This window comes from Bos taurus, chromosome 5 (genome assembly GCF_002263795.3).
Source record: "Bos taurus isolate L1 Dominette 01449 registration number 42190680 breed Hereford chromosome 5, ARS-UCD2.0, whole genome shotgun sequence".
Lineage (NCBI taxonomy): Eukaryota > Metazoa > Chordata > Mammalia > Artiodactyla > Bovidae > Bos > Bos taurus.
In genome coordinates, this window is record NC_037332.1 from 38,150,481 (window position 1) to 38,178,366 (window position 27,886).

Below are 27,886 nucleotides of genomic sequence, written 5' to 3' on the forward strand. Positions count from 1 at the left end.
GGCGGCGCGGGGGCCTCGAAGGCTCCGGGCGTCGAGGAGCTGCCCTCACGGGGCTCTCGCCGGCGCCGAGAAGGGCTCGTCTCCTCGCCTCGGGATGTGGAGCTGGGCGTCTAAGTGCGGGAGGCCGCGGAGGCGGAGGAGCCCGGGCCCGAGTCGGACCCGCGGCCCGGGCGCCCCCTGGCGGCCCGAGCAGCCGGCGCCGCGCGGAGGGTGGGCTTGCGGGCTCCGGCTCCGGGCATTCCTGAGGCGGACGCGGAGGGCCCGGCGGAGCCCCGCAGCCCGTCCCCCGCGGCCCACCTCGAATTAGCCCCCTGGGTTTTAACGAAGGACGGGGTGATATCCCCTCCTCGACTCCTCTCCCGCGGCCTTTTTAAAAACCTCGGGTTTTCACATTAATCTGTGTCAGTATAAGTCAGGCTATGTGTGGAATTTGTTTTTACAACTCGAGTCTTGTGACTTCTCAAACACTTTCTTGAAGTGTTTTCTCTGGAAACTTGTTTCAAATGAGGGCTGTGAGTTTCACAAAGAGGAGTGTTGTTCGGGAGCCAACAGGTGACGGGGTGAAACCCGAGTCTGTGTGTACATTGGAGTCAAGTCTGGCTGCCGTTTCCTTGGGCCGCCGTTGAAAATGGAAATTCAAAAAGTCAATAGGAGACTTGAATACGATTTTGAGAAAATATCTGCGACTCCCATTATGGAAAATAATGAATTCATTAGACAGCGACTCGCGCCGCCAGCCTCACACCGTGGCCTGCCCTTTGGATTTTGCCTTACAGGCCGGCTTACAGCCAAATAACCTGACCCCCGAAGCGCCGCTCTGGCAAAGGACCGTGCTTTGTCATCAGGTTTCCTCCTTTTGTTAAGCAGTCTGTCTTACTGTCGTGGAATGTATTTGTGCATGAAATTAGCCTGCTTTGAAACCCTGCAGAGTGCCACATTTCCTCTTGGAAAAATAGATAGCTTCTTGGCACTGGTGTGGTGCCTGTCGGGCCACTCAGCTGTCGGAAAATGTACAAGTTGAATGGAGGTTTACCTGGAAAATACAGAAAAGGCCAAAGGGCTCATGGCCTGATGTCACTAATTGCTGGTATGAAGTCCTTTTAGTCAAGGAATGTTTCATAAGCAATATCTTCGGATACCTTCGTTTTTATTTTACAGTTATTGTGATTCATTTCAGAATAAGTGCAATTGGGTTGGGCTCTGTTGGCCAGGACTTTCTTATTGTCTTTAGCAGACAATAGGCTTGAGTGCTCTTTATGTGAAAACTTAAAAGAGATTACAGTTTAGTAATGTTTGCTATGAAATTCAAATCTTGATTGTAATAGTTTTGAGACCTATGGCTTTTGTAGATTTCTGACTTTTTTTTTTTTAAGCTAAGGACACCATGAAACTAGGGTATATATATCTGTGTGTGTGCACACGAGCATGAGTGTGCTTGGATGTGTGTGTGTGTGTGTTGTAAACAATGGAAGTGTTACAGGATTCCCTACACCAAATGAGTCTGTAGTTAAATTTAACTCACCTGCATATTTAGCCTGGCTGAATTAGAGCAGATCTTGAGTGGGTGTGTGTGACCCGAATCTTCTATGTACCAAGGCCTTGTTAACAAGCAGTTAAACAAAGAAGTTGTTAAGCAGCTTGTAGCCCACAGGATGACACTTAGCAGCAGGGGACACTTAGGGAATGTTAGCCCAACTGACTTCACAAATCAGTATCTGTTCTGGTTTCTGGTGATCAAAGGACTTTTAGCTTTCCTGGGCATGTCCACACCAGAAATAACTTTTTCCTAAGGATCCTGCAATGCTGCGGGTAGTCTTCTCATAGGAACTAAGGTGGAATTTCATTAGAAAAAGTATTTGTAATTAAGGGTATGACCTTAGACTTCATTAGTCAATGGCCAGCACTGAAAATTATTCTGTTTTCTATTTGCATGATTTTGATTTGATTCGGTGACTTGGTCCAAGAAAATGATGAATAATAAGAACCATACCAGCACTGATGCACAGTTATAACCTAGATGTGAATCTGATTGAACTCATTCATCTCAATGCTCTCAAATCCTCACTCCCTGCTGACTTGCCTAGACAATATTTCCATATTGGTGCATTGTTTTTCAATCACCTAGGACTCAGAACCCTCTTTGACCCAGTTTTCCTCTTTCTTATTGGTTCCTTTTACTTTCTCTTCACATGCTACTACCTTTAGGCTCTCTTGATGACGGTGGGCTAGTAGGCCCCTTCCAGGTTCCTTTTCTCTTCTCTGACCATCACTGTCATATTAATTGTAAGACCAAGAAGGGAAACTTCCTACTTATCTGCCTTTTGTCCTTTTCCTTGTCTATAGGGTTTAGTCCAAAGTCTTCTGCTTGAGATGTGCAGTTATTCAGTGGTACCATTGTCATCTAGGAAGAATGTGTCTTTGAGCAAAACATTGACCATTTACTGCCTCTAGACTTTCATATGCTATGTTGACTTGTTAAGATTTTTAGGGAAAAATAGTTAAGGCTCACTTATGTATATGTCAAGGTCAATCAAAATAATAATCCTTAACTATCCTAGAGGCAGCATATAGCTCAGTAGAAAATAAATGATCTCCAAGTGGCCAAAATAGCATAGCAAAATAATAAGGCAGTTTTTTAGTTTGAATAACACCTTCACATACTGTATTTTATCTTAAACAGTGATTGCTGTGCTTATGGGAGGAACGCTAAGCCCTTGTCCATATAATAATGGACAGCATAATAACAATAATTGACAGCATAATTATTCTATGTACTTGTGGACAAACTTTTCAAACTGTAATTGCCTAATTTATAGAACATTGAAAGCAACAAATTAAAGTCATGTGTCTGCTGCTACTGCTAAGTCACTTCAGTCGTGTCCGACTCTGCGACCCCATAGACGGCAGCCCACCAGGCTCCCCCATCCCTGGGATTCTCCAGGCAAGAACACTGGAGTGGGTTGCCATTTCCTTCTCCAATGCATGAAAGTGAAAAGGGAAAGTGAAGTCACTCAGTCGTGTCCGACCCTCAGCGACCCCATGGACTGCAGCCTTCCAGGCTCCTCCATCCATGGGATTTTCCAGGCAAGAGTACTGGAGTGGGGTGCCATTGCCTTCTCCGAGTCATGTGTCTGGAGCCATGCAATTCTGGACATCAGCTCTGCATTGTGAGATAGTCCTCAGCTCATCCTTGAGGATGGTTCCCAGGCTGTTCCCAGCTGGATGGCTGACTTAGAGCTCCTTTTGTTTAAACTCCTAAAACCAGTGTTCTTTACACTGTTCATCTTCTACTCAAAATGAAAACAAACGATCAGCCAAAGGCTAAATCATGTATAGTTTACACACACCACCAGTATTAAAGAAAGCAAGGAGATTCCAAATGAAATTTGAAAACATTATCACAGCAGGTACTTAAAAAAAAGTTCCAGCTTTTAATGGAATGAATGTCAGTTGCCTTGTTTTTTGATGTTTCTCAGAACGATTCAGTAATGGTCCTTAAATATAAGGATGAATAAATGAGTGGAGTAGGTGAATCTGGAAAATGAATTTCATAAAGGACTCCTCCTTAAATGATTGAATTTGGGGAACAAGTGCCAGCTCACAGCCTCATAGCACCAGTAGGGACTCCTGATTTCTGCTCTGTGTCAGACACCTGGAAAGATCCTGCCATGCTCCATAGACCGTTTACACATGCAGTGTGTGTGTCTCTGTCTTAGTGTCTGTCTGCCAGAGATTTTATGTAGATAACTAGATTTTATCTAGTTATTCTGACCTCACTCCGAGGGAGCTAGGAATGGTGGCCAATAATTTATCAATACTGTTTGCCCTTCAGGAGGCTGGAGTGTCCTGAACTCAAAAAGAAGATGAAGCTCCCCTGTCAGTGTTCAGTCTTTGTTACTAACGAGTTCTCATTTTGGATGTCACTGGTCAGCTTCCAGATGTATGTAATCAGAGTGAAAGGAACAGTGCCAATTGGTACAACTCATTGATAACTTCAATTCTTTATGTTTGTTTATTTTATTCTTTAAAAACTGTCACATCCTTAGGCCATCTTTGGAAGGAAAATAGTTGCTGTTTGAGAGAACCAGGCCCCACAATAGCCTGAGGACTTGGGGGCGGAGCTATCTGAATGCCCAGGGCAACAAGTTGCCTTCCCTCAGCTCTGCTCCTTTCCCCCAGGTCAGGTGTTCTTTTGACAGGTATATGATGATTGAGAAGCCATACATCTGTGAGCTGTTTGTCTCTGAATCTTTTTAAATGGTGAGAAGTAGCTATTTAACTATCTTGAAGGAAAAAGGAAAAGAAAGGACAAAGCAGGGGAAATGGGATTCTTCCACTTTAGAATCCTCATCTTTCTAGGAATAAGCATCTCATCTCTCCTTACCCAGCCTCGGGCCTCTTTGACATGTTATTAGCTTTAAGATATTGCTTCCCCTGCACATTTCCTTCATGGTCAGACTCAAACTGTTTTACTTCTTTTCTCTGCCTTATCAGACTTATTTACATCCAGAATCATAAAGACATTGGAGAGGTAGGGCCACTACTGGTTCATTTCTTTAAGGGGCAAACCTTGTGTAGAATTGGTTAATGCATGATTGCTGTTCACTTGTGATTGAGTTCATTCCATTTATTGCCGCATTTCAAGACCAGGACAAGAAACCTGCCTCAGAATAAGCACAGAATATGATGATTTGAGCTATTCTGGCTTTTTATTCAATTTATTTTTGGCATCTAACATGGTATCTTGCACATAGTTTTATTTTTTTAAAATAAACTTTAAGATACCATGTTTAATTGTGGTTAAGTAAGAGAATGTAAAAAATATTTTCAAATGGTTCCCACAAAAGCGTGTGTGTATGTGTGTGGAGGAGGAGGATAAAGCAGATGAAGCATAATGTAAACAATTGATGAGTCTGGGTAAAAGGCTGCCTAAGTTTGTTCCTTACTCTTCTTACAACTTCTCTGAAGTTTGAAATTACAGCAAAATAAAAATTTACAACAGTAAATAATATACAAAATAAATATGAGACACAGGACAGGGCCAGCTTTGTCTGTGTAACTGTGGTTCTGCCAAAAAAAAGTTTTGTTTTATATCAAACCCCAAAATTCAATTTTTTAAAAATATTTATTTATTCATTTACTTGGCTGTGTCCAGTCTTAGTTGTTGGGTCTTCTGGTGCAGCTCAGCATGTGGGATCTTAGTTCCCCTACCAGCGATCGAACCTACATCCCCTTCATTGGGAGGTGGGTTCTGAACTACTTAACCACGAGGGAAGTCCTATTTCAATTATTATTCAACTTACTTGCAGACTTGGTTTGTTGATCTGTTTCACATGATCAGTCTTGAGAGACAATACCTGGAAATAGAATGAATAGGATTTTCCTATTAGATCTAATTCAGCAATGGTTTCATGTTTGGCCTAAAAGATATTTAATAGTATTTTGGCAAAGAGCAAATGCAGCCACATGAAGATGTCATTAGGAAGACCCTTTCTCATCACCCAGAGCATAAGCAATGGCCAGGCTTCCCTCTTTTCTCTTGTGCTACAAAGTAAATACCATGTAGCCATGTAAATGTCTACATAGGGGATATTTATGAGATCAAGAACCCTCCTCAGCAGTCAGTTTCTTGCATATGATGTAGTCTGAGACAGTGATATACTTAACAGTATACTTTCTGGGTCTGCTGACAAGCACAGGTAATTTATAAAAGAAAAATCTGACTTAAAGTTGTTATGCTGTCAAGTAGAGAAAAAGTAGCTGTGGCAATACAGCATCTCTACCACTGTCTGGTAAGTAGGAGGTCACCGTGACTAAGCTGTACTTTTTTAATATTTGTTTTTGGACAGCTCTTAGACCTTACTAGTACATGTAATATTTTGTCATTTTAAGTAATTATCCTCTGATATAAAGGAAAAAGACATTCTCCAAATTAAAAGCTCTGAAACAACCCTTGGACTGCAAGGAGATCCAACCAGTCCATTCTAAAGGAGATCAGCCCTGGGTGTTCTTCAGGAGGAATGATGCTAAAGCTGAAACTCCAGTACTTTGGCCACCTCATGTGAAGAGTTGACTCATTGGAAAAGACTCTGATGCTGGGAGGGATTGGAGGCAGGAGGAAAAGGGGACGACAGAGGATAAGATGGTTAGATGGCATCACTGACTCGATGGACGTGAGTTTGAGTGAACTCCAGGAGTTGGTGATGGACAGGGAGGCCTGGAGTGCCTCGATTCATGGGGTCACAGAGTCGGACATGACTGAGCGACTGAACTGAACTGAACTGAAGCAACAGTTCATGAGGCTGTTGAATTTTTATGATCCTTTTGACTATATGAAAGTCTCCTTGAAATGCCCTCTCTGGGGGAGGTGGATGGGCCCGATCTGGTTGTGTCATCAGGCATGTCTGTGCTCCAGCAGTCTGACTACTTCACAAATGAAAAAGCTCCACCCAGGAGGCAGCGTGGAGTTGCAGGGGTTTAAGGTCACAAATGAACCGTGTTCTAAGGCAGCTGCCCTTGGGCAGGTGACCCATGGCCGATCACTCTGAGCCTCGGTTTCCTCCTCAGTTTTAAGCAGATACGCCCTCGTGGGGTTGTTTGATGTGGTAATCGGCTGTCACATCACTGATTATGCCAGGCTGGGCACAGAGGAGTGAGTGAGCTGTCAGAGTGCCAACAAAGGACACTGAGAGCCGCACCCATCTCACTCGTGCTCTTCAGCTCATCGCTTCACCATGAGTGCTGAATGACAGTTTGCAGCACAGTTTGAGGTGAGGCTGGTATGGCTGTGGGAGTTGCCGGCTGGAGACGCGGCTGGCACACCCAGGTGATTGGGAGCACGGGGACCGTGGCATCGAGTGCTGATTGCTTAGTATAGTATTTACTGTACAGTTGCCACCAAAGGCTGATCAGGAATGTAGCCATAAGGATAATTCAGCTCTTTGGCAATCTGCATCTTTGTGCTAGCATGGAAAATTCATTTGTCTTAATTTGTGGTGTTTTCTCTTGTTTTAAAATACAATGACATTTAATTTTTAGGTTCTGCTTAATATTTATGTTCTTGGTAAGTCTGTGCAGAGCACGTACCTTCAAGTCTCCCTTTTCAGCCATATTTGGCAAAGGACAGACATGCATAGTTCATGATTTGGGTTCAATAGCATTGAAGGCATCCTTTCTCCTAGTGGGGTGTTTTGAGTTATGAATTAAATTCTTAACCTCTGTTCTTCTCCCTTTGATATGCAGTTGTTATTTTTTTCAAAACAAAAGGGAAAGAGTAGATCCAAGAAGTGCTCTGACTTTCATTAACACATCCTTTTTTATTGAATGGTAAGAGGAATGTGTCGATGTTTAGAAAGCCTCCCCTCAGTTGAGCCATGAATGAAGTGCACCTGCGTGAAATGATGTCTTGTGTAAAAGGTCAGTTCCCCCCAGTGGTGGGGCAGGAAATGAGGTCAGCTTTACTTTTTGTTCAGGGTGAAGGAAAGTTAAGTTTATTAGTTGGAATACTGTCTTCTGTGTGGCATTACTCCTTTTTCTAATAAAGATTGTACCTTTTGGGTGCTTGGTGCCCCCCCCCCTTTTGTGAACTGTTAGAATTTTAAAATTTTAGTGTCCTTTGATTCATCAAAGAAAAGTCGTAAGTTTTTGTACTCATAGGATTTAATAGGTAACATGTTCTAACACTTGTAAGTAAGTAGCGTTGCACTGAGAGTGTCACTGACAAATGACTGTCAGGCTGACAGTGTTTTTCCTACCTGTTGAAGCAAATGAGAGGATCATTTAAAGCAGAAGAATTTTCAGAAGTCCCATGTATTAGACTTGCTGCAGTGTGACTAGACTCTGGCTTTTAGCTGTGTGACCTTGGGCAGGTCATTTCCTAGAAATATTCATTGAAAGGACTGATGCTGAAGCTGAAACTCCAATACTTTGGTCACCTGATGCAAAGAACTGACTCGTTGGAAAAGACCCTGATGCTGGGAAAGATTGAAGGCAGGAGGAGAAGGGGTCAACAGAGGATGAGATGGTTGGATGGCATCACTGACTCGATGGACATGAGTTTGAGCAAGGTCTGGGAGTTGGTGATGGACAGGGAAGCCTGGCATGCTGCAGTCCATGGGGTCACAAAGAGTCGGACACGACTAAGCAACTGAACTGAATTACCTGTAAATTTCTTTTTTTTGTTGCTGTTGTTGGAGAGAAGTATAAAAGGCTGCATCTGATCCTGAAAGTCTTCTATCTTTTTTTCATCTTAGTGACTGGGAATAGGGGATGATTTTTAAGAACCAGAAGTAACTTAGAAGGGACATGCATGGTGATAACAAAGTTCTTAGGCTGTAGGTCAGGACTGCTGTCTAAACACTTATAGGCCTTCATCTGAGGAGACTTTTCAGAGCTGGGTTTATACCTCATGTGTCCAGCAGCAGGTTGAGAGCATGTCACACACAGTAGGTGGGTGGTGGTGTGGTAGTTTAGTCACTAAGTTATGTCCCACTTTTTTGCAACTCCATGGACTGTAGCCCACCAGGTTCCTCTGTTCATAGAATTTTCCAGGCAGGAATACTGGAGTGGGTTGCCATTTCCTTCTCCAGGGCGTCTTCCTGATCCAGGGATTGAACCTGGGTCTCCCTGCATTGGCAGGCAGATTCTTTACCGACTGAGCCACCAGGTACTACAGAGCTTTTCATTTGAAAGCCTGCCATTAACACAGTTCAATGCTTATAGTCACCGCGCTGGATTTTATTTTAACCTAGTGCTCAGATTCAGTGACTTTCTTATGAAGGAACTCATTAATGAATGTCTGGCTGACTGTAGCCCATGGATATAAAGGCTTGTGAATTTAATGTGCTGTGTAAGAATTTAACTGTGCTGTTTCTTCTCCCTGAGTAAACGAAGTTCAGTGCCTCTCAGACTTTATTGGAAACTTGAAACCTAAGCAGTGTGGCCCAGCCGACCCACTCTGTACTGGCAGGCAGCATGCCTCCGCTGGGAAGATGGGTCAGGAGATGCTGGGAAGCAACTTGGGTGGCTGGAGCAATCCTTTCACAGCGCATAGGAGCGGACAAGGCGGGAGGCTCGAACCCAGCTTCTTCCTACAACTCCTGGGCTCCGCAGGGATTCATTTGTGGGAAGTTAGTTAGCAGTGCAATTTTCTTGAGAACTTTTTTAATGAACAGTGTGTAGAGAAGTACCTTTTAAAGGCATCTGAAGATAAACTAGTTTGGCTGAGCTGCTAACGGGCCTCTTTCCGCATCGTGCAGCCGTAGTTTTTAAGATCTGGGGGCCTGAGGGCGGTGACACTGGTCATTTGGTCCCTTTCTCTGGGCCCCAATGTGTGTACGTATGTGTTCAATAAAAGCTCTTGGAGGGTAAGAGTCATGACTTCAGATTCATCTCTTTGATTGTCTTATATTGCTCACAGCAGCCACGGTCTGGTGTCCTGTGACTGAGAAGCCAGCTGTTGACTCTGTTATGATGCCTTTGGAGATGGAGCCCAAAATGAGCAAACTTGCCTTTGGATGCCAGCGGAGCTCCACATCGGATGATGACTCGGGCTGCGCACTGGAGGAGTACGCCTGGGTACCCCCAGGCCTCAGACCCGAGCAGGTGGGAACCACATCGTCCACTTTTCTGGTTTTCAGTGTGATTTAAGGTCTTTGGTGTTCTGTTTTTTAGTGATCAGACGTCACTGCCTCCGTGACATGCTGTGTCCTCGGGCCTTACTCTTTTTTCTGATGGTTTTGCTTTTTTAAGTCACACTTAGTTTCTCAATGAAAGTCTCCAATCCCTTTCATACTCTTGGGTCCAGAAGGATGCTGTTTTTGCCCTGATGAGTGAAACCCAGAGTGCTGCCTTTGCCTTTGTTATGTGGATTTCTGACTTAGGTGTCCCTTTGGAGAGAGTGGGAGGAATTTACTAACCTTTTGAAAAACTTCAGTAACAACAAAAAGGTAATGAAAGAAAAGGGGCAAGTTTCTCTGGCAGTTCTCTGCAGTGCCTGGGCTTTGGAAGAGAGGAGACAGAGCTGTGAGACCATTTCAGAGTCACTGCTTAAATAGACCTTTGATAACCTTGCACAGGAAAGATTCTGTCACCACACCATGTGAATCGGAAAAAAAATTAAAGAGCTAATTTTGTGCTTTGTTGTATTGTTATTTTAAGGAAGATGAGAACATTATGTGTACCTGTTTTTATCTTCCCAATATCCTTATAATGATGAACTTGTTAAAAAATTGCTGGTGACGGACACAGGGGCCAAGGTAGTTTGAAACAAGGGGAGGCAGTTGGGCTCCTGAGTTACGGTTGTGTTTCCCGTTTGGTGGGCACCCCCTTGAGAAGAGGGGTTTCCGATTCATCCTGGGCCTCACACAGTGCCTGGTACACACATAGCTGGTGTTTAGCATTTACAGCCCTACAAGCTCTGGTGGCTGATACACTGGGACATGGGGGAGAGCTGGACTCCAGGTAGGAACGCAGTGTTTATACAGACCTTTAAGAGAGAGCCCTTTCTGCAGCTTCGGAGGGTAGGTTTGTGAGATCTTGAAATATTGAAGCAGACAGGCCCCAAATTCCTTAGTCTTCTCATTTCTTGAATCATTTTCATTCTTCCTCAGCACTGCAGCATCCTTTGCAGCATTCATTAAGGGGTTTCCTTTAGATACAACAGAAAGAAAAAAAAATTCAAACAAAAATTGAGTTCTTTCAAAATGAACTAAGTACAGCTCATTATAGCTTCCCTCCAGTTGTTTGGGGGAAATTGACTCCAGGTATTTAGAAAACAGCACCCATGGAAGCAAAGAAAGCTGAAGCTTGAGAGAACCTGATAAGGGAGAGTTTACAAAGTTTAACAGAACAGCTTTTGTCTTTGCAACCTGTGAAATTCAGAGAGCAAATCCAGTGTGTTTGTGTAGTGGCTGGATTGTGGACAGTGTCACACAGCCTGTGTGGTCACTGCCAGTGTTCACTCAGCACTCTCTTGGCTGACCCTAGGGAGATCACTCAGGAATGGTAGCATTAAATGTGCATATTTTATGGTGTGTAATTTATAATACCCCTGATTGTTACTACAAATTACATTCCTGAAGAGCCCTTTAGCAGCTGGGTGCTAGCTAACTGGGGGTTTGCACGTCTTCTGGCCTGGCTCAGCTGGTCTTCTCATTAGCGGCCAGCAGCCACATCCTGTCAGAGGCTGGAGCTCTACCTAAAGGGCAGGGTAACTTCTCGGGGTGGACTGAGCTGAAGTGTTCGCTTCCTGTGTGCTGACATCCTCCTCCCTCTCTCCCTCAGATCCAGCTCTATTTTGCTTGCTTACCAGAGGAAAAGGTTCCTTATGTTAACAGCCCTGGAGAGAAGCACCGAATTAAACAGCTTTTGTACCAGTTGCCACCACATGATAATGAGGTAAAAGAACAGGAAGAAGGCTAATTAGGAAAAAAAAAAATCCACCCTCAGCGTTGTGATGCCTCCCATAAACTTTAGACTGTTTTGCCTTTCTTCAGATAAAATTGGGCTGGAGAATACAGCTCTCCATTCTTCAAGAGAGAAAAGAGTGTCAGTGCAATAAACTTAACACAAGTTTGTTTTTTATAGTGTTTGCAGCCACCCACCAGTTATCAGGAACCTACAGATTCCTGCAATTTCTCCACCCCTTCGCCCAGTCAGAGCTGAATGGGGCTTTGGGCCTGCAGTGGGCTTGAGTGCCTGTAGAATGTATAATGAAGGTGGCAGGTAACCAGTTTAAACCTTTTGAAGAAAGCTTAATGCCTTAGGTTTTTTTTTTTTTTAGCATCTCTGCTGATAAAAGTTTAAATTAAACTTTTCATCCTTTTTTTTTTAAAACAAATAAAGGACTTCTGCAGCAGTCCAGTGGTTAAGACTCCATGCTTCCAATGCAAGGGGTGTGGGTTCAGTCCCTGGTCGAGGAACTAAGATCCCACGTGCTGCATGGTGTGGCCAAAAAAAAAAAAAGACAGACAGACTATTCCTTCAGATTGCATTTCACTTTTGCTAGAGAAGCTGCAAGATTTGTTGTCGTTTTAAAGGTATGGGGTCATTTTTAAAACTAGGGATTCATGAGGGCAGACCAGCTACACTTGCTGTTTTATTTCCTGAGACTCAATTCTGGAAATAAAAAATTGGTGAGGGAGGCTGTGTACATCAGAGGGTGCTTCTGTTTCCTTCTGTGAAGGTGCGGTACTGCCAGACTTTGAGTGAGGAGGAGAAAAAAGAACTTCAAGTGTTCAGTGCTCAGCGGAAGAAAGAAGCACTAGGAAGAGGAACAATTAAACTTCTGTCCAGAGCAGTAATGCACGCCGTGTGCGAGCAGGTAGCGAGTTCTGGGTGGAGGGGTGGTGACGTCTTGGATCAGCTGCGGGGAGAGGTGGGAGGAAGCAGATAGCCAGGCCAGCATCGGTATGAGCCCTAAAAACCCAAAAACTATGAGAAAGAAAAGTAACGTAGCTTAATATTAAATGGGGATTCATGTTTGCAACTGGCCACACTGCTGTGTGTATGGGGGAGGCAGCCCCTTAAGTAAACATGGGGTGAAATCCTAAGGTCCTGGCATGGAGGGCGGGGCTGGGGTGTGCCTCGTGTTCACAGGGACATAATATAGACGTTCAGGGCCTTTACTGTGCATTCTTAGAGCAAGAATATATCCAATAGGAGGCCACCCCTGGAAAACCACTGCGAGTGTTCTCGGTGAGCAGTCCAGCGCGGTAGGTAGTAAAGCCGAGGCATGTTCACTCCAGTGGAGAGTGAGAGTTCTGCAGTGAAGAGCTGTTTAACCGCTAGAAGGAGGGAACAGAAATGAGTTTCCCTGAGAGATTTGGGATTGAGTGTTAAGTGGAAAAGGCAGAGACTGCAGTCATTGAAGAAGCATCATTTTAAATTGAAATCCATTTGTTTTTAGTGTGGGTTGAAGATAAACGGAGGTGAGATTGCAGTGTTTGCCTCTCGAGCGGGCCCGGGAGTGTGCTGGCACCCATCCTGCTTTGTCTGCTTCACGTGCAGTGAGCTGCTGGTCGACCTCATCTATTTTTATCAGGATGGAAAAATTCACTGTGGCCGGCACCATGCTGAGCTGCTCAAACCCCGGTGCTCAGCATGTGACGAGGTAAAAAAGTTCATCCCTTAACACTGGGAAAAATAAGCTTCTAGTCAGCCAATATTCCACTGTTCACACCTCAGCCAAATAGAAGTCTCTGCTGCGTATGCTGTGTGTATATAGTTTTAAGATAACCCTGTACGGTGGTATAATGGAAACACATGCGGCTGATGGAGAGAAGGCAGCAGGTGTCTTTGTCCACTGACAAGAATGTCCTTGATGGATTGTGAGAAAAAAGCAAGTTGCAAGAAGAGTGTGTAACTACTGATCTTATTTTTGTCAAAGAGGGGAAGAACAAGACTGTATACATATTTGTAAACACTCAGAAACAGCGTGTAAAGACATACACTGAGTTCACAGTGGTTAACCCCTGGAGCATGTGTGGGAAGGGCTGGTGGTGTAAAATGAAGTTTCTCTACCTTAGGCTTTTTATTTTTAAGTAATTTTAGATTTACAGAAGAGTTGCAAAAATATCATGAAGAGTCCCTGTATACCCTTCTCCTAGCTTGTTAATTATCTTATGTAATCATGGTATATGCATCAAAACTAAGAAATTAACATTGTATAATATTTTAACTAACTCATAGACTTTATTTGGATTTCTTCAGTTTTTCTACTCGTGTCTGTGTTTTATTCTGACACCCCATCCAGGGACCTCATTGCATTTATTCGTTATATCTCCCTAGTCTGCTTCAATCAGTAATAGTAAACTTCTTATTTTTATTTTCGTATATTTAAGTTTCTTCTATGATGTGCTATTTGAAAAGTTTTTGAAACCAAAAATATGGAAAAATCAAAAAGTCCTTAATCTGGAGATGGCCACCAGGTCCGAGGAAGCATTATCTGCATCAGTGCTGTTCACTCGTCCAGCACCCAGATCACTGTAACTGGTGGCTCACAGCCACTTTAGTGAGTTTTGTTTTTTTTTTTCTATTAAAAGGTACACAGGCCACTAAATTATTTCAGTGTTAATGTGTTCTTTGCCAGATTATGCCTGCAAAGTGTGCTTGAGGAGCAAAAATATGACCAAGTGTATTACTCCAATGTAGAATTCTGTAAGCATGCACTTGGTTTCTCTTTTTCAATGTTTTCAATTTCTGTTCTTGTTTTGTAGCTACATCGAGTTACATGTAAGCTTGGGGCTGTAAGAAACAAAGATCCAGTGCCTGTCAGTTGCCCAGAAAACATGCATTTAACCTGGCCTTTAAAATCATTCAAAATGAATTTCTTTCATCCTGTGGTTTCTTGTTTCTCTTTAAAGATAATTTTTGCTGATGAGTGCACAGAGGCTGAGGGTCGGCATTGGCACATGAAACACTTCTGCTGCCTGGAGTGCGAGACGGTCCTGGGCGGGCAGAGGTACATCATGAAGGACGGCCGCCCATTCTGCTGCGGCTGCTTCGAGTCCCTGTATGCAGAGTACTGCGAGACATGCGGGGAGCATATTGGTGCGTCTGTGGCCCAGCCTGCTTTGCCACTTACCCATCACTCTGTCTCTGATTATCCAGTGTTTTTTTCTTTCTTTTTGTTTTTGATGGAGGTACAGTTTATGTACAGTGAAATCTGAAAGATTTAAGTGTTTCGGTTTGATGAATTTTGATAAATGGGTGTAGACTGGATTCTCGTCTCCCCAGGCAGTTGTGATCTGTTAAGTCCCCATGAACATGATTATCTAATACCTAGCCACTGCTCCTGGAGATACAGTGAGTTAGTTCCTATGAGCCTGTGGTTGAACCATTGTCATAAACCAGTCAAACAGATAATCTTGTTTCCTGTGTATTTTGGTTTAAAGACACCTTATTTAATATATGTTGTTGATTCATTAAATCGAACTCACAGTCAACAGCCCTGTACCACCTGCTTGGACAAAGCTCATCTGACCCGTGGATTGCCTCTGTGAGGCACGTCACAGCCTTCTGTGCTGAGCCACACTAGACAGCACTTCAGCTCTGTGCTGGGGCCATTTCAAACAAAATCACTAAGAGGAAGTGCAAACGTGGGAAAGAAAATGGGCCTGTGTGAGGTGTGAGCGCTGACACGAGAGGCAGCGCCCTCTCTCCTCAGCTGGGAGGCAGCAGCATCCCTTGACTCAAAGTTTCTGCCACTTTGCACATGTCTGCAAGTGACCTGGGAGACTCTGCAAGGATTCTGGAACTAAAAAGACATTTAGCACAGAGATCAATTTATAAATGAGAATTAACTACACCTGTGTAAGTCCCAGCTCTATCAAGATCCAGGACAGCCTCATCACCCTCAAAGGTGCCCTCATGCCCACAGACTGTCTTTTCTTCTTCCTCTGTGTCAGGGCGGAACCATAACTTGTGATTCTTTCCTTTCTCGAAACAGGTGTGGACCACGCACAGATGACCTATGATGGGCAGCACTGGCATGCCACGGAGGCCTGCTTTTCCTGTGCCCAGTGCAAAACCTCTCTGTTGGGATGCCCCTTCCTCCCCAAACAAGGCCAGATTTATTGCTCGAAGACATGCAGCCTCGGTGAAGACGTGCATGCCTCCGATTCCTCTGACTCTGCATTCCAGTCAGCTCGATCAAGAGACTCCAGAAGAAGTGTGCGGATGGGCAAGAGCAGCCGGTCAGCAGATCAGTGTCGTCAGTCCCTCCTTTTGTCCCCTGCTCTGAACTATAAGTTTCCTGGCCTGTCAGGCAATGCTGACGACACCCTCTCTCGGAAGCTGGACGATCTGAGCCTTTCCAGGCAAGGAGCAAATTTTGTCAGTGAAGAATTTTGGAAAGGCAGAGTAGAGCACGAAACCCCCGAAGACCCTGAAGAATGGGCCGAGCATGAAGATTATATGACACAGCTCCTCCTCAAGTTTGGTGATAAAAGTCTCTTTCAGCAGCAGCCCAGTGAGATGGACATTCGAGCCAGTGAGCACTGGATAGCTGATAACATGGTTAAAAATAAGACTGAGTTGAAGCAAAACAACCAGAGCCTTGCAAGTAAAAAATACCAATCTGATATGTATTGGGCACAGTCACAAGATGGACTAGGAGATTCAGCTTATGGCAGCCACCCGGGCCCTGCGAGCAGTCGAAGACTCCAGGAATTGGATCTGGACCATGGGGCTTCAGGATACAATCACGATCAAACACAGTGGTATGAAGATTCCCTGGAGTGCTTGTCAGACCTCAAACCAGAGCAAAGTGTTCGGGATTCTATGGATTCTTTGGCTTTGTCTAATATCACAGGTATGTAATTTGGGGATTATGGGGTATTTGAAAAAGGAGCCACTAAAAAGTTTATGCCAAAAGTTACAGTTCAGCAACCAGTAGGGGCTATGTTTTTTAAAACGGTAGACCATGGGAAGGAAGGTGTTTCAGTTAAATGCTACACACTGTAGCAAAACAACAGTCTATTAAACAACAGAGACACCACTTTGCTGACAAAAGTCTGTAGAGTCAAAGCTATGGTTTTTCCAGTAGTCATGTATGGATGTGAGAGCTGGATCATAGAGAAGGCTGAGCGCTAAAGAACTGATGCTTTCAAATTGTGGTACTGGAAGAGACTCTTGAGAGTCCCCTGGACAGCAAGGAAATCAAACCAGTCAATCCTAATGGAAATCAATCCTGAATATTCATTGGCAGGATTAATGCTGAAGCTGAAGCTCCATACTTTGGCCATCTGACGCGAAGAGCTGACTGGTTGGAAAAGACACTTATGCTGGGGAAGATTGAAGGCAGGAGGAGAAGGGGACAGCAGAGGATGAGATGGTCAAATGGCGTCATTGACTCAATGGACATGAGTTTGAGCGAACTCCAGAAGATGGTGACAGACAGGGAAGCCTGGCATGCTGCAGTCTGTGGGCTTACAAAGAGTTGGACACAATTTAGCAACCGAACAGAACAGATAGCAAAGCAAACACTCACATACGTGTATGCGTACATATAAAATACATTTTCAGTACAGTCTCTGGGGACAGGTATTGTTATCCCTGTTTTGAAGAGAAGAGATGAATTTATTGGGATGATGGAGTCTACATCTGTACTTGAAAGATATTGGACTCTTTGGATCATTCTGTATGAATTAAAGATACTAAAATCAATATGCATACTCCATAAGCACAGAACATTTTTTTTTTCCTGAATTGCCCTGTGGCAATAGATAGCTCAAAATTAGCTAAGTCTTTTTTTTTTTTAACCCAGATTATAAAATAATTTCACTTTAATGTTTTCAAAACACGTTTGTATCAGTTATCTACATTTCATCCTTACAATGACCCTGAGAGAGTGGATATTATTGCATTTTACAAATGTGGAAAGTTGAATTACCAAGAGACTAGAGAATTCCCTGGCGTTCCAATGGGTAGGACTCAGTGCTTTCATTTCCATGACCCGGGTTCAATCCCTAGTTGAGGAACTAAGATCCTGCAAGCCACGTGGCGTGATCAAAAACACAAAAACAGAACACCAAAGAAACCAAGATGCTAAACGCCCAACTTTATATAAGTATTTAAAGATAAGGTTGATCCTAGACCCCAGTCCTCCTGAATCTTACACTTGCCGCAAGTTTTGGGTGCGGTTGTTGCTTGGTGAGTTTCATAGTTCAGTGAATGACACTAATCCTTTCATAAAGCTTACGTTACATTATAACATAGGCAGGAAAGGTTTGAGCAGCTGCCAGGAGGGCCCCAGGCCACGTGCTGGGCACAGAGGGTTAAGACAGCTACCCTCCTGACTTCAGCTGGGCTTGTCAACATTAAAGCCTATAATTAAGGGGACTTAAGGAATGGTGGGTAAGACTAAATACTAAGCACCTCCTGTTTGCTAGACCATATGATAGGTGTTTCAACATTTAAATATCAAAAATAGGCAACATTTGGTATACATTGTTTTATTGCTGACTTTTCTTGACAATGATAGGCTCAAAAACAGGCTTTATTTAGAAACTGGGACGCTATGTAGCCACCAGTTGACAACAGTTCACAGCATTCCCTGTTGTTGCTTACCGTCAGCTGGGTTATGTCCATTTTGCTTAACTTGCCTGAGCCCTGTTATAACAAGGAGCACATCATCAGTTTTGAGCAAAGTTTTAAAATGAAATTAACCTGGAAGTGGAATATTAGTTTATGGATTGATGGAGCAGAAGATTGGATAAAGGCCTGGGTCAGGGGTTTGGCAAACTTTTTTCCATAAAAGGCTAGCTAGGACTTTCGGGACATCATAGTCTTTGTTGCAACTACTCAACTCTACATTGTGGAAAAAAACCATAGGCAGCAGAGAAGCAAACAGATTTATCTGGCCCAGTGAAACTCTATCCACACATAGGCTGTGAGCTGGATCTGGCCCTTGGGCTGTTCGACTACCAGTCCAGGTATAAGAGAAGACTAGCGTGGGCGTAAGAAGAGGGCCATAATAGTGGCCGTGTGCATGCAAAGGGAAGGACTGCTTTGAGAGAGATTCAGATCAACAGCTGTGTTAATGGATTGAGAGACAGAAGCTTCTATGTGTCATGTAAATAAATTAATGACAGAAGTGTTATGAAGAGATTTTAGTTTGGCTGCTCATCCCATGGGCTGTAACTCATGTTTGGCCCCCAAATGGCTGGGGCTTATAAGAGATGCTGGGCCACTTGTTTCAATGATAAAATTCATACCTCTTCTCGTTTAAGTATATATGTCTCTTGGTTTTGCCTAGTGATTATTCATCAGATATTGAAATTCAAGAGACTGCACTTCAAAATGCTTCTAAAGCTTGTTGGTAATCACTGTCAGAGTGTTAGGATTATTGATGGTCACGTCTTGTCTTGGCTTTTTTTTTTAGGGGCTTCAGTGGATGGAGAAAGCAAGCCGAGGCCATCGTTGTATTCTCTGCAAAACTTTGAGGAAATAGAGACAGAAGATTGTGAGAAAATGAGCAATATGGGGACTCTGAACTCTTCCATGCTGCACAGGAGCACGGAGTCCTTGAAGAGTCTCAGTTCAGAGCTGTGTCCAGAAAAAGTCCTGCCCGAGGAGAAGCCGGTTCACCTGCCAGTGCTCCGAAGGTCCAAGTCTCAGTCCAGGCCACAGCAGGTCAAGTTTTCAGATGATGTCATCGACAACGGAAGCTATGAGAACATCGAAATCCGGCAGCCGCCCATGAGTGAGCGAACTCGGAGACGGGTGTACCATTTTGAAGAGAGGGGACCCAGGTCACACTACCATCGCCGCAGGAGAAGTAGGAAGTCCCGCTCAGACAATGCCCTGAACCTTGTCACAGAAAGAAAATACTCTCCCAAGGACAGGCTGCGGCTCTACACCCCCGATAACTACGAAAAGTTTATCCAGAATAAGAGTGCCCGGGAGATCCAGGCCTACATCCAGAATGCTGACCTCTATGGGCAGTACACCCACGCCACTTCTGACTACGCCCTGCAGAACCCGGGGGGACCGCGATTTCTAGGCCTCTATGGGGAGGACGACGACTCCTGGTGCTCCTCCTCCACCTCCTCCTCCTCTGACTCGGAAGAAGAAGGGTATTTTCTTGGACAACCAATTCCTCAGCCCCGGCCGCAGAGATACGCCTACTACACAGACGACCTTTCTAGTCCAACTTCTGCACTCCCCACTCCTCAGTTTGGTCAGAGGACAACTAAATCCAAGAAGAAAAAGGGACACAAGGGCAAAAACTGTATTATTTCTTAATGTAGTAGCTGCGGAGATTGTATTTAAACTTAGCCATTAACCATCTTAAATCATATCTTTTTTCTTCCATAGGAAAGTTGCTAAAATAGATTCAAGTGCTTTGCCCATGTAAGTGAGACCCCGACTGCTGTTTACAGTGTCAGATTCACCTTTGGAAGGTGTGATTTCTCCACTTACCCTCCTTGGATGGTGCCAGGTAGACATGACCTTTTGTGTCTGTTGGGTGCATCACAATTTGATACAGCTGCTTTGGTCTCCAAACCTCAAGAGATCCGTAAGAAGCTGTTGAGAGGTGATTGGATGGGGTGTTGATTTTTAGACGGTGGAGAACTTGAGCCACCTTTGTCAAGCAATAGTGTTTGTCATTTGTCTGCACCAGGTTGACCCAGGTCCTGACGGTCTGTCCAGTTGTGTGGCATGCACGTAGTCATGTGACCCAGCCAACACTGTGCATCCCCTTGTGCAAGGCCACCTCCTCCCCTTCCAGCCCTTATTAGCCAGGTAAACATTATATTAGCTCCAGCTACAGATCGGAAAGAACATTGCTATTTATAATGTAGTATTTCATAGACTTAAGTGTATTCCTAATTTAACGGTGCAAATATTAATGTACATACTGTACAGTTCAGATTTTAAAGCTGATATTTTTATATCCCTGAAATGTAAGATGTTTGTTACACTGCAGTGCTAGATTTGTTAGGGAACCAGAAACAGCATTTATGGATGAAATGATTGCTTGTATCTTAGTCAGGGTTTATAAGTTTAGATGGTCAAATTTATATTGCCTAGTGATGGAAAGTTCTTTTTTTTTTTTTTTTTTTCCAATTTTTCAATATGAAAAAGGCTCTGTATGCATGGTGGGGCTATGTAAATACTCTTTAAAACTACGGCCCTATTGCTCTTACAAGTGTTATTTATGGGTCAAGCAATGTAAACTGTATAAATGTAAAAACAAACAAAAAAATCTTCCCACACATACCCCTGGAATATATGGTTAAAAACAAGGAGAAGCTGTTTGGGTGAATATTTTTTTCTCCTTGGGGATGGCAGGGGGTGCCTTTCCCGTTTTCAGCAAGGTAGTGATTATCTCAAGGAAAGAGACCAAAAAACTACAAGCATCTGCTCTCTATGGCAGAGTGCTTTGTAGGTTGATTCCTTTTCACCCCTCCCTTCCAGCTAATTCGTTGGCCTTTAACAGTAGTTTTGAAAACCAGGCCTTCTGGTTATGTTTTTCTTTTAAAATCTTTAAATTAGAGGATTCTGTGCTGCTGGCTGCTTAATCTGGGGTTCTGTTTCAAGGGGGAATTACATTGGATTTGAACTGACGAGCTAATACTTCAATGTGGGTCATTCTTGCACATGTTTCGGTCCTAACTTAGTGTCCTAGTGGTATCTCAGACCTTTAGGAAGGTATTTAATAAATGCTTAATCAATAACAAATGACCTTTCTGAACAAGATCTCTTCAAACACATCCAGATCATGTTCATTTTGCTCCTTTGAGTAGCCTTGCTGTTCTACCATTAGCAGACCAGCGTTTGACTCCTGCACGTCCACTTGCCCTGCTAGCTTGTATGAAATAGTAATTGAGGCACAGAGGCAGAGCTGCCCACCTGTACTGGTGTGGGAAAAGCTGCTGGGCCCTGGGAGGGCAGCCCTGAATCCAGTAGGAAAACCAGCGGTCAACAGCATCCCCTGTACTCACCCCTAGATAGGGCAAGGCTTGGTATTCAGACTAGACAGAGCCCTTCAGAAACACGCCAGTGGGGGAGAGCTCTTTTCTCAATAACTTCATTATCATCTCCCTGTTCTGATTCATTTTAAAAACAGCATTGCAAAGAATGCACGCACATGGTTTAAAACAAGCGAAAGACATGGAGTGCCTCCTTTCCACTCCGCTTCCCTTGGTTCCCCTCCCTGGAGGTAACCACTGTTACCCATTAGTTGTGCATCCTTCAGCTGTTCAAAGCATATTTACATTACTGTAGCTTTTTAAAATGGCAGGAAACTAGACCAGCTAAGACCTGCTTTTCTCACTTCACACGTGGCTATTCCCCCTTAGTGTGTATAGGTCTACCTCACTGTGTTCTTGCAATGACTTCATAGTAGTCTACCTTTGGATATACTGTAATTTATTTCACCAGTCCCTTGGTGATGGGCTTCAGTGTTCTCATAGACACTTTATCCTTCATTGGCACATATGCACATAAATTCTGAGTAGCATGGTTACTGGGAGAAGGGTTATGCACTTATAACTTTGATGGCCCTCACCAGTTTTCCTCAAGAAGGCCATCTTCTGATCCTTATTTACAATGCAGGTGCTTGTTCCCTCATGATCTCACATGACAGAGGAGCAAGTTTCCAGATTTTAAAGATGTTTTCAGAACCTTTGCTGCAAACAGTGGGCCTCCTTTTAGAAAAGACCTTTGCCTTGAAAGGATGGATAATGAAATGCTCAGCCTTACTTGGCCTGGAGAAAGGCAGGTGTAAGCTGCAGTCACTGTCCTCAGTGGTTTTCAAGTCCTAGTTGCTTTTGCTCCTCGTAGTAATCACCCCATTCATTTCTTCATTTCCTTACATAAGGGTTATATAGACTGCTGAAGATTTAAGGAAATGCAGAAATATTTATTCACAATAATAATGTAAGCTTTAAAGCTTTTAAATCTTGGTTGATAGCAATAACAAAGAAGACTGTCTACAAAGGAAGAAAGAAAGGCAGCCGCCCTGCAGTCCTGTAAAGAATTAGGCTAGAAAACTAGGCCTACCTTTGCTAAAAGGTGTTCATAGATTTCATTAACAAAATGTTTGGTCCATCACAAAACTCTTAAAATTTAGCCCCAAGATAAGTATCAAATACTAAAACACTGCCTCTAGTCTCTACATGGGTGAAACAGAACCCCAATGATTGCATTTTTCCTCACTTCAGACCAAACTGGAGCACACACAGCCCGTGGAGGGATGCTGATAAAAGTCAATGGGAACTGCTTTCAGTACTCATAAGAGAGAATGACTCACCTTGTGTATGCACTTGATATTCTCGACACTCGGCTTTCTAGTTCCTGAGTTAAATAAGTATCAGAAGTGCAAGGAGAGATTTGCTGTCTGGCGGTGCTTGTGGTAAAGGACCCACCCGCCAGTGCAGGAGATGTGGGTTCGATCCCTGGGTCAGGAAGATCCCCTGGAGGGGGAAATGGCTACCCACTCTAGTATTCTTGCCTGGAGAATTCCGTGGACAGAGGAACTTGGTGGGCCCCAGTCCATAGGGTCGGAAAGAGTTGTGCACAACTGAGCACAGCACTCACTTTAGATACAAAGCATAAGCCACGGTAAGACAGAAGTAAAATGGGGATGAGCACCAAAGACTGCTGGATGTCCACGTGTGGCATGTGGCCTGCCCTCTGTGGTCCTTGGGTGACGGGCCAGGCAAGTAAGAGCAGGCGTGGAGGCGCTGTGGGAGTGCAGAGGGTGCAGGGCACGGCACCGTCCACGTGGTGTGGGCAGGCTTCGGCTGACCGCCACGCTCTCCTGTGGCACACTCAACTGCCATGGACGAGAGAAGCAGCGCTAGAACCTCAGTCTTTCCAAAAGCAACCAAGAACTTGAACTTTGGTAAAACGTCTCCCACCTTCTCAATGCTAGCAACTAATTCAAACATTTCTGAAGCCCTTTGAACAAAATGAACCTGCCGTCAGCACATGGGTTATAAATTTAAGCACTTGAAGTCATCGCTTAGAGCTGTCTAAAGGAGGCACAACTAATTACTATTTACAGAAAGATGTGACTTTTTTTTTTTTTTGATGTTCAAGGAAGAAAAATTACTGAGATTTTAAAAAATTCCACTACAAGCCTTATTATCAAATTTAATGTTAGCAACACAATTATAAAAAAGGCCTTTTTAATTTGTCAAATGAAAAAATTGCCTAGTTAGATTCTCTAGCTGTGCTTTGGAACGTTCTAACAAGGCATGCTCCTGAACAGTCACATGGGTTTTCTGCTCGCTCTCAAAGCACACAAGGAAGGCTTCCAGGCTCACTGGAGAAATAAGCAGGAACAATTGAATTTTGCATCTCTGAGCTCTGGCATTTCTATGCCAAAATCATAGCAGTGACTTTACTAGGGGAAGAAAGGTGAAGGGTGGCTTTCACAGCTTACAAAGGAAGTGTAGAGGAAAGGGAAGATGGGGTATGTGTATAGAGACTTGCTCCCAGGATTACAGCCAGTCTTGTTTGAACAGACCAAGCTAGCTGGTCAGATTCCCATTTGAGAGATCAATTTTAACCTCAACTCTTCTTTTTACAAAAGAAATTTCACATCCCTGCTGCCGTATGTGCAAGGTGCTGTTAGGGCAACTTGAGAAGGAACTTGCATTCTCCAGAAGCACTTGATTCCAGACAACATAAACAGTACCATCGAGAACATGAAAGTAGTTCTCCTAAGTGCTAATACTTGTTTTCACATTTTTAGGTCAACAAACTAAAAGCACCTGATGTTGGAAAAAGTGATTACTAGGCTAATATAAAGCTGCCACGAAGTTGATGATGGAGAGATGCAAAGCACACTGGACTCTAGAATTCAGGGGATGTGGGTTAGGAGACTCCCCTCTCTCATTATCTCAGGCGGGTTGAGTGCTGTGGCCAAGTTTCCATTTCTGTAAAATGAGAGGTGCTCAACCATCTCAAAGGCTTCCTTCCAGCGTTGGTATTCTGTGAAGACCAAACTGAATTTATTGGGTCAGCCAGCAGGCAAGTCACCCCACTCAGCATAAAGTGTCATTTCCCTTTTTGACTCTTCATTTACCAACATACTTGGCAAAGATTGCTGACAGGATGGTCCTTCAGAGACCATGGCTCATGAGAGTTGGTAGCTTTAAAGACGGTTGGTGCTTATCTACATTTTAATGCTTGCGACTCTGAGTGGGCATGAAGTTTGGCAGTGCTTACCTCCCTCTAGGTGCATATGCTGCAAGTTGGCTTTTTCCTTTAAGTAGGCAATCTGAAATGGCATACAGAATATGGAAAACAAGACATTTTCCTCCCTTGTGTTTTATTTTTCCCCCAATTACCAAGATAAAAGATTTTTTTTTCTACAGTGCAGTTAGTAGCAGTCTGGAATCTCTGAACATGTTGTAAGCAAAGCTGAAAAAGTGTTAACTTTGTTTAATTAATGTTGGCTCCCAGTATAGGAGAGCTGAATTACCAGGTTTATTCCACTTAAATGACACTTCTCAAATCACTATGGGTCCAGGTACCACACCGAAGAGCTGAGTTCCAGGCTATGTGGTAACTGTGGGGGCTGTAACCCTACCTGCCCCTTAACAACCATGTCTTATGAACCTGTAAGATGTTTTCTAAATTAACTCCAAAGCAGAAGTCATAGAAACCAACATAGATGGTAGTAGTGACTGAGTATAGGTGAAAATCTACTGAGCAAGGATTTTATCAGAAGTTTTTTGTAAGTTATTTTTATATATAACAAACATATTATAAACATCACAAACATATTACACCATAAGTGTACATACCAACAGCTAGCGTGTCCTGGAGTCAGCATTGGAACCTAGTTCTGAATGACCACTGAACTTCCACTTCTTTCAAGAACACCAAGTTTAAAAGTTGAAAGATATGGGTAAAACACTGACTCTGCCCCTTCCAGCTATATGACCTTAGGCAAGCCCTTAATTGTAAAGTGAGAGAAAAATACTCATTGGCTTACAACATGTGAAAGTGTTGTTTGTGAATCTAAAAACACTAGAATGGGCCTTCTAATGTGGTTCAGATAGTGAAATAAATGAAAAACAGTGCTTCTCTGAATCCTAAATTTAATATATTAAACCTGGAATGTACTTTAAGCTACATCTGATGTTACCCTTGATTCTACTCTACAGAAGTAACGGAATACAAAGTTTTTAAAATGTGAAATTCCTACAAGGTGGGGACCAATTCCACGCCCCTACCCACACTTGCAGGGCGTCACCCCTTCACTCAACATTCGCACCTCAGGATGGGGGCAAGCCCTGTAGGCTTTGTAGAGGTCAAGCTGCCCCAGGGAATGAGATGTTGAAAAAAACGGTGCCTCTTCTTGGCCCCTGGGGTGTTGGAAAGGAAAGGTGACTTTCACACATGACTCCCCTCTCTTAGTTGAGGAAGCCCTGCAGTGTTGAGGAGCCACACCCCATCCCCACCCTCTGTGGTGGTGGAAGGCCACCCTGGTTGAGCCCACATCACAGCTGAGGTTCAGTCCTGGCCAGTAAAGGAAAGGGAAATTGAACACTTGACCACAAAACATGCCTTGGCCTGCTGAGCTGTGGTTCAGCTGGACTGTCGCCTCTCTCCCCCCGACCCCGACCCCAGCCCTCCACACTCGCTCACATATACAAACGTTCCCACATAGCCCCATCCTCTGGGGGCTGACCCGGGTCTGGCCTCAGCAGCCTCAGGCAAGCAGAGGGTGTGGTCATGCCAGGCGCTGGCGCCGGGTCTGCTTGAGGGCACTGAAGCCATTTGGCCAGTGTGTCTTCCTGAGAGCTTGGTCATGAAGGGTGGCCTCTTCCCATCAGACGGATGCAGGGACAGCACACTGTTTCTGGCTGCTGGATCCTCACCCTCTCAGTGAACCCTCGCTGCCCTCAAGGACAACAGCAGGGATTCAGCCAGAAAGCCTGAGAGGGGGCACCAGCAGGAGCCCAGGAACAGAGTCCTGGGCCAGGAGCAGAGTCCTGGGCCAGGAGCAGGCTTCCCAGAGAGTGTAGCCCTGAAGGTCACATGCCAGCTGGCCAGGATCACTCTGTCCTTTCCTCCTCCCCGCCTCACACCTGTTCTAACCAGAAAAAAATGACCATACAGGAGCAGCCTAGGCAGTGGAGAAAGACCTCAGGTGTCCTCTTCTAGCAAGTGTCTATAAGCGTGGTTATTTTCTATTTTGTACTGTGTTAAGTCACTCATGTCCAACTCTTCACGACCCCATGGACTGTAGCCCGCCAGGCTCCTCTGTCCATGGAATTCTCCAGGCAAGAATACTGGAGTGGCCATGCTCTCCTCGAGGGGATCTTCCTGACCTAGGGATCGAACCCAGGTCTCCCACATTGTAGGTACTTTACCAGCTGAGCTACCAGGGCGGGCCACTGTATTACTGTGTGGTAATGGATGGAAACGAACGCTTTGGTGGTGAGCACACTGTGGAGTACACGGAAGCAGGGACAGAAGGTTGCACACACGAAACATATGTTATACATCAGTTATCTCTAAAAAGATAATTTAAAAAACATCCCCCCACCAAAAGTTAAAACTTCAGTGACAATGGTCTAACGTTAGAACACTCATTCATCTATGGGGGGCAGAGCTCAAAAAACAACATGCTAGAAAAAGCAGGGTGTCCCTACTGCTATACAAATGTGCATGCAGCCTTAGCAATATGTCACCAACTGACATTTTAAATACAACTTGAAGTAAACTCAGTCCCCATTACTCCACGATTATATTGTATTATATTATTATATATTATTACTGTAGGATGGAAACACAGAACTGGTACAGCCTTCTGAAGGCAAACTTCAGCAAAGCCAATCCTCAAATATCATTTCTATTAGTTTGAGCAAAAGGTGACTGCTAACCCAAAACCAGTAATGTGGCTTAAATAATAGACATTAACTCCTTTTTTACATGACAGTCCAGTACTCCATGTGGTCACCCAGGGATCCAGGCATCTCCTGTCTGTGGCTCTGCAACAAATTAAGGCTGGGCTGCTAAACCTGTTACTTTAGGGAGGGGTAAGAGAGAACATGAAGGAGTTACATCCACTGTCCTAACGGTCCCAGCCCAGGAGAGAAGTCACTTGATTACACCTGTCACAAGAGGGACACAGAAAACATAGTCCTAATTAGGCAGTCATCTGAGTGAATTTCAATTCCATTACCATGGGAAAAGGGAAGAACAGATTCCGCTAACTATAGTTACCAGCCGCTCTTGCCCCACCCTTTTTCTTTCTGAATTGGGTGACATCAGTGCTCTCGAGAGAACTGGCAGGAAGGAAATGCTAACCCACAATCCTTAGTCTGACAAGAAGAGTGGCCGTTACTCACTGGAGTTCCAGGTGCCAGCCTGAGCAATGTGACAGATGTAATGCTGCGTGGGTGGCTGGCTGAAT

General features: G+C 44.1%; 1 protein-coding gene across 8 annotated transcripts in view; it reads left to right on the top strand.

Annotated features, from left to right (window-relative positions):
- The window catches only part of PRICKLE1 (prickle planar cell polarity protein 1), a 113,420-nt gene extending 92,234 nt beyond the window's left edge, over positions 1-21,186 (top strand). For 3 of the 8 annotated variants that reach the window (NM_001102534.2, NM_001428300.1, NM_001428301.1), the window contains 7 exons: positions 9,419-9,603; positions 11,284-11,397; positions 12,185-12,322; positions 12,908-13,111; positions 14,364-14,550; positions 15,449-16,312; positions 18,884-21,182. In NM_001102534.2, the coding sequence (NP_001096004.1) occupies positions 9,472-9,603; positions 11,284-11,397; positions 12,185-12,322; positions 12,908-13,111; positions 14,364-14,550; positions 15,449-16,312; positions 18,884-19,746 (2,502 nt within the window). In that variant the 5' untranslated portion in view covers positions 9,419-9,471 and the 3' untranslated portion in view covers positions 19,747-21,182. Of the gene's footprint in view, positions 1-9,418; positions 9,604-11,283; positions 11,398-12,184; positions 12,323-12,907; positions 13,112-14,363; positions 14,551-15,448; positions 16,313-18,883 lie in introns of all 8 variants that reach the window. The other 5 variants (XM_024992310.2, XM_024992309.2, XM_059886791.1 and 2 more) reach the window with 2 other exon arrangements.
- The last annotated feature ends 6,700 nt before the right edge of the window (positions 21,187-27,886 follow it).